This window comes from Salmo salar, chromosome ssa02 (assembly GCF_905237065.1).
Source record: "Salmo salar chromosome ssa02, Ssal_v3.1, whole genome shotgun sequence".
Classification (NCBI taxonomy): Eukaryota; Metazoa; Chordata; class Actinopteri; order Salmoniformes; family Salmonidae; genus Salmo; species Salmo salar.
The window spans coordinates 16,285,971-16,293,048 of NC_059443.1; the positions used below are offsets into that span (position 1 = coordinate 16,285,971).

The 7,078-nt window shown below is 43.5% G+C and overlaps 1 protein-coding gene across 2 annotated transcripts; it reads right to left on the bottom strand.

The window, feature by feature from the left end:
* Positions 1-29: 29 nt before the first annotated feature.
* On the bottom strand, positions 30-4,767 carry gtpba (GTP-binding protein 10). 2 transcript variants are annotated; one of them, XM_045696256.1, is made up of 10 exons: positions 4,217-4,767; positions 3,632-3,825; positions 3,333-3,424; positions 3,048-3,192; positions 2,891-2,964; positions 2,688-2,740; positions 2,416-2,523; positions 2,228-2,305; positions 1,309-1,432; positions 30-1,193 (listed from the first exon to the last, which is right to left on the bottom strand). In XM_045696256.1, exons 1-10 carry the CDS (start codon positions 4,247-4,249, stop codon positions 952-954), a joined length of 1,143 nt encoding a protein of 380 aa, XP_045552212.1. In that variant the 5' UTR covers positions 4,250-4,767; the 3' UTR covers positions 30-951.
* Between the last annotated feature and the right edge of the window lie 2,311 nt (positions 4,768-7,078).

Here is a 7,078-nt window from a genome sequence, read left to right on the forward strand (position 1 = left end):
ACTTTTGCTCAGAGAAAGATCTACCTCAAAAAGGTAGGGGTCAAAATGATTGAAACGCCAAAGGGTTCTTATAAAGTAGTCAAAAGTTTCATATTCGATCCCATATTCCTAGCACACAATGACTACACCAATGACTACAATGACTCTAAAAACTTGTTGGATGCAACAACAACAACAAAACATGTCATTGCATGCTGGGAATATGGGACCAAATAAACTTTTGACTGACTTTATTTCTAAGAATCTTTAGGGGTGTCAATTTTGGCATTCCTTTTTGAGAAAAATACATATTACTTGTTAAACAATCTCTCACTGTATTAGTATAAATCAATAATTTCCCCCTTTAAAAAAAAAAAACAATATAGCTCAATATTTGAATTACTTCATACAATCATTATTGCTCATCTTTATGGAGGGTGTCAATCATTAAGACCCCACTATAATTACTGCACTTTTATTTTACTATATGCTGTACATAGACTGACAATGCAAAATCAATGCCCATATTTTTTTTTCTTTTCTTACAATATCATTCAGTATTGTAATATATTTAATATAAAATAAAACTTTCATCGATATTTTCTGTGTATGTATGTTTAGTTTCCCTTAAGGTTATTGCTAAAGGAGGCAGCATTAATGAACATGTATTACTACATGGTGGAAAAGCAACATATTACATCAAGCAAACAGTCAGAGACAACATCCAGCAGAAAAACACAAGCGTACTTCCCCCCCTTTTTGTCAGCCCTCTTTCTCGACCTCTAACTCTGTCCAGGGGTGCAGAGCCAGGATGAATGTCGAGGAGTCATCCTACCTAGGGTATGATAGGTAGGAACATCACCCTGACTTCCACAATATTGAAAACATTCCAGGCTGAGTGAACATGAATCAAGTTCAAACCCTTTTTCAAAACTGCAGAACATATTAACCCTGAATGTTCCACAGTTCAGCTCAAACTGAGGCGGTGGGGCCCCATGTGAGTGTGTTCTTGGCTGGGACCGCCCCTCTCAGCGCCTGTAGCCTATCACAGTGCTGGGACTCCGTTGCCATAGAGGCATCCTTGTCTAATGATTGGCGGATACAGGTCTTGAGGTGTGCGATGCCAAAACCGGTGGCAGCTGAGATAGGAACCACGTGTCTGAAATCCATGTTGTTCTTAGGAACCATATCGTCAGGTAACAGGTGGGAGAACTCTGAAAGGGAGGAGAACACCAGGGGGGCACTATGAGTAGTCTAATGTCACAGATCATACACCTTAATTACCTAAGTATTACCTTAGTTTATAATCTATGTATATCATTAGATTACCATGTGGGTTTAGGAGTTGCTCCTGCAGCTCTGTGAGTTTGTCCTCTGCATCAGGCAGGTCCATCTTATTGACCACCAACACAGCAGGCTTACACGGGAGATCCTCCTTATACAGCTCCAACTCCTATAGGAGGGGTTGAGAGAGAGCAGGGGACGGGCGGCAGAGAGTGGGATAAGGAGAGAGAGAGAGAACATATTGTGATACTGGTGCTCGGAGGGAGTGGGTGGTTTCTGTGTACCGTAATTTCCGGACTATTAAGCGCACCTGAATATAAGCCGCACCCACTTTTTTTTTTACATAAATAAGCCGTACATGTCTATAAGCCGCAGGTGCCTACCGGTACATTGAAACAAATGAACTTTACACAGGCTTTAACGAAACACGGCTTGTAACAAAAATAAATAGGCTTTAACGAAACACGGCTTGTAACAAAAAAATAAAAATTAGCAGTAAGCTTTAGGTTGTCTTTTTGCACTGAGTCAATTCCTCACGCTGCTGTTTCCAACGTCTTATCATCGACTCATTAAGACCAAGCTCCCGTGCAGCAGCTCTATTTCCTTTTCCAACAGCCAGATCAATCGCCTTCAACTTGAAAGCTGAATCATATGCATTTCTCTGTATCTTTTCCATGATGAGGGTGACAAAATGACTACCGCAATCAGAATGATGGGAAGTTTGAGAGCGCTCGATTTAATCTAAACAGTAAACAAAAAAATTGTTTGACCTTAACCCGTTCGGCAATTTCATTGGTCTAATGAAAGCTTCATGCCGCCAAACAACTGAGCACGTCACAGAATGAAAGCGGGAAAAATCCATATATTAGCCGCGTCATTGTTTAAGCCGCGAGGTTCAAAGCCTGGGAAAAAAGTTGAGGCTTATAGTCCGGAATTTACGGTAGATGTGTCCTGCTAGCCTCACTTTAATTAAAAGTTGAACAGCCTCAAAAGCAGACCTAAAGGGCGTTTTGCTTGCCAGCTGGAAACCACAAACGTCCACCTATGACCAGAGAGAGAAGATAGACTTCATCAGTATTACAGCTAGAGGCTTTCTCGCCACAAATCTCCTTGAGACTTTGACCATAAATTGTGTTTGTGTTTAGGTCGAACCACAAAGAGCAGCTGTCTGGTCCTCTCCACGTGTTTGAGGAACTGGTGGCCCATGCCTCTATTCATGTGGGCCCCCTCTATCAGCCCTGGGAGGTCTGCCACTGAGATCTACACCAATCCCAGAAGAGAACACAGAATGGACCAATCAGAGGAGAGAGAACACCGAGTATTGACAAACCAGAAGAAAGACAATCTTGAGAATGAACCAATCAGGTGAAGGAAAACATTGAGTCACACAAAAGGGAGGAAGTGACCTCATTTGCTTCTCTTACCTGTTTATGGTCTTCATACATGACCTTGCCAATCTCCGGTCTCAGAGTGGTGACTGCAGAACAACAACACAAACATTTACCATTCATAAATAACTCAAACATCATGGTGTCATCCTCCATTCAAATATTTGACAAAAAACTGGGTAATATATGGAACATTCACTTCAACGGGATGTGTGTGTAAATGTGCACTCAATACTCACAGGCATAGCTGGCAATCTGGGGTTTGGCGTGAGACAGGGCGGTCAGTAGAGAGGACTTTCCTGCATTGGGGAACCTGGTAATGATGGAGGGGGAAATCATGAAGTCAATGTGTTCCTGTATGATTGTGTGTGTGTGAATGTGTGTCCCCTGTCTCACCCCACCAGGCCGAGGTCAGCGATGAGTTTGAGGTCCAGTCGTATCTGTCTAGTCTGGCCCTTACTGGGCAGGAACTCTGAGTGGTAGGAGCCTCCTTGACCCCCTCTGGCCACCAGCACACGATCCCCCTCAGTGTTCAGCTCACCTATGGAGGGGATTGATGAACTATAGTCAGTTGAATTTACACCCAACACTCTCATCCTGAGTGCAGACATCAACATCATCTTCAACCAGTACACAGTGCCTTGTGTCAGTGAAGGAGGTGTATCGTGTGTTAAGACTTACTGAGGACCTTTCCATCATCGTTGGTGACAGTAATGCCAGGAGGAGCCAGGACTTCTTGGTCCTCTCCTTTCTGCCCCCTCAGAGCACGGACACTACACTACACTACACTACACTACACACACACGCACACGCACACACACACACGGGACTAGATTGCTGGTAGTTCATGTCATGACGCTTCCAAAAAGGACATTAGAAATAATTGTTGTCAAATTATTTCATGGGTTATCCAATATGTGTGCCGTCTACATATATAAGTGATCGACCGATGAGCTCATCGAGTTGTGGTCCAGACATACCTGCTGTTGGTTCCTACTCCAGCGATGAAGCGTTTCTGGGGGTACTTATCCTTGACCCTCTTCAGCGTCATCTCCTTCTGAGCCACCACCCACACGTCTCCCCCTTTCCCTCCCTGACCCCCCAGACGGGGAAGCCCCATCCCCCCACTTCCCCCTCGCACATACAAACGCAGGTTGTCCACAAAGTTACCATACTGGAGGAAAGAGTAGCGATGACATCACTCAACACTTTGCGTCAGACAACTGAAATATCTACAGCAATTAATATATTGTACTGTCTTCTACAATGACGTGGACAGTAACGTTGGGCTACACAGTGAAACTATTTCCATTTCCATAGCTAGCAAGTTCATTGTAGAAACGACCATGTAAAACTGATAGAACAGCACAATCAACTAGCTACGAAACTGACCGTGAAGGGCAACAGAAGACCACCTACGACTAGCAAACTAAGCTAGCTAGCATGGCTACCTGGATAGTAGAGCCACACAGACAGGAGGGGTTAGTTATAAATATATTTGGTATAGCTAGCTATCTTGTTAGCGAATTATGATGCAACTGTATTTGTAACACTGGGTTGCTAACCTTCCGGTAACAAATCCTACTGATCCAAACCATTTTGACTGAATATTTAGAAGTTACAGTTGACCGTTTGTGGCATTTTTGCCTGAAGACGTCAGATTAGCCGTTCACATGTGTTGTTATAGGTTGTTTGGTGTTGGAACAGGAAACAGCAAACGGGGCGGTGATTCGATGATGTCAGCGTCAGTCAAGGTAGCTAGTCCCGCCTCCCTCTCCTCCCCAGCTAAACTATGCACACAAAATATTAGTTTATGTTGTGGGATTTTACCTGTAGTCTTAGTCTACAAAGAAATCAGTGTTTTGAACAATAATTTGGTTACATCTCTTTGATAGCCTATACTAGTGGTGTTTTTGAAAGGTTAACTAATTTTAGGTTAGGCCCTATTTGTTTGTAATGTTACAGCATACTCTACCCAAATTAATTAATTCATCCCATTCAGTCAGTCAGTCTGTTGGTCAATCAGTCAGACATAGCCTATAGAGGCTATGGACGTTTTTCTTTGAGAGGGAGATCATTACGTACACCTCTGATTTCACTACTCACATTTTCTGTTGATAGGAACATAATGGGATGAATTAATTAATTTGGGTAGCGATAGGAGAGAGAGCCCTGAGTGGCCAAGAGCTGGGAATGCAGAGACAAATAGCCTAAGAGAAAGAAGGCTAAAGTAAAATATAGGCTACCTGTCACAGTAGGCAGGTAGCCTATATTTTACTTTAGCCTTCTTTCTCTTAGGCTATTTGTCTGCATTCCCAGCTCTTGGCCACTCAGGGCTCTCTCTCCTATCGCTCCCCACCGCCTCTTCCAACACCATGCCCAACCTTTTGATCGGGACCGGGGGAGTGGGGCTCGGTGGCTTCAGTGCTCCTGGTAACCTGGACGAGATCGACTCTGGCTGCTGGGACTCGTCTTCCCTCGCGGGGATCCAGACACGGCGGTTGCGCCTGGCGGACAGCTGGGGCGCACTGGGGATTTCATGACATACTTGCGCGCGTCGCAGAGGCAGAAGCACAACGAGCTGTTCCTAGAGCTCGCACAGCACTTCTGGGCCATGTACGTGGACTGCATGCTGTCCCGCGCGCACGGACTGGGGAAGCGTGGCTTCACGACAACGCTGTCCGAGCTGCTTGTCATGGAAGTATCCCCAAATTACGCACAGAGTTAAACACAGAGCGAGTGTTGTCTTTGGGCACAATACTATGCGTAGGGCTACTGCAAGTGTGACAAGTGTTTCAGATGAACCATTCTAATCTACCACCCTCCCGATATAGTGTTTTATTATTTAGAGTTCTGCAATAGGTGGCTAAAAACGATTGGATGTCTATGAACAGTTCTTAGCACCACGAGTAGCCTATACCGAGGACATAGCCTTCGATACGGCGCTTTGAATAGATGTTTAAGCAGCTTGTCAGACATATTCAAACCTGAAAAGTTGTCTGAAGTCAAGTGTATACCCTAAATTCATATCCCATCTGTTGTGTGATATGCATTATGAGAGTTTATCCCAAAACAGATTTGGATGTTGCCTTATTTCAGGATTTAGGTTTGCAACTTTCTATTGCTGATGTTGGTGAAGACTTTGGTGTAGATCAGTTGGGTCTCCGTATTGAAAGGTCCTACTTTTCCTGAGTTAGTCAAACCAGCAGAGAAGGCCAGCTTGGGTCTATATGTGAGCACAGGGGAGTACACAGGACACATACATAATGATAATGGAGAAACAAGTAAAAATTAACAATGCAAGATGTCTTTGGAAATATCTTAGTCAGCAGACAAGAAGAAAGGCAACAATTTAAACTTTGAAAATAAATGATAAAGTGGTGGCTGACGCATTTTAGCACTAACGTTTTTATCAGAGCAAACTTGAGATAAAGTTGTTAGTCTGTGTACCTGTATTCTGTCTCTTCAGCTATTCCACCTGGCTCCCCAAGGCTGACAGTTCTGCTGACATAAAGACAGCACATCCGTTACCTTAACTTATCTGTAATTATTTGTAAGCCATATATTCATATTACCTGCGTTGTCTGTCTTCAGCACCTCTACCTGGCTGTCACTCTTGCCCCCATGGCTGACAGTGCTGCTGCTTGTGCTGGAGTTGTAGAATAAAATAAAAAAATATGTTCAAGCATGTCATCTTCAAGCTATTGTTGATTGCTACTAAATTGTATCAATACTGTAGTAATAATTCCCTACTGATTGCTTATGATCATACCCGCATACCTGCATTCTCTCTCTTCAGCTCCTCTCCCTAACCCCTCCACTCTCCCCCTGAGCCCATGTCCCAGACAGACAGAACAGCAACACCAGCAGAGCTGGTATTTCCTACTCAGAAGTAAAATGAGCGTTAAGGATAAAAAAAAAAGTGAAATCATTGAAACTTGTTGAGCTTAAAATGTATTTTCAAAATAATGTTTCAATGATTACATTTTTTTTGTCCTTATTCCCCATTCTACTTCTGAGGAAGGGCAGATAAATCTTTCAAAGTTGAAGAGAGATTTAATATTTAACCACAAGAGGGAATAATTGTCACATTTTGACAGGCTATTGTATTGTACACTGGTGTGCACCTGTATTTGTGTACTTTTTACCCATGACTTTACTTGTCCTTGGTGATATTTTAACGTTCCACTGAGTTGCAACATGTGTTGGTTTCTCATGCATCAGATTACCAAGACCAGTGTGTATAAAGAAGAGGACTGAGCCCAGTAGACTACATTAGTTCTGAAGAGGTATTGTTTCAGAATGAGGGGTGCTGGAGCTCTGCTGGTGTTGTTGTTCTGTCTGTCTGGGACATGGGCTCAGGGCCAGAGTGGAGGGGTTAGGGAGAATGACATCACTCTACAGAGGCCAACACTTTACATGTTGCG

Coding starts and splice junctions, on each gene's coding strand:
- gtpba (XM_045696256.1), bottom strand. CDS start 4,249: ATGGTTTGGATCAGTAGGATTTGTTACCGGAAG. Junction 3,826..4,216: donor GTAGGATTTGTTACCGGAAG/GTTAGCAACCCA, acceptor TCTTTCCTCCAG/TATGGTAACTTTGTGGACAA. Junction 3,425..3,631: donor GGAGTAGGAACCAACAGCAG/GTATGTCTGGAC, acceptor AGTGTAGTGTAG/TGTCCGTGCTCTGAGGGGGC.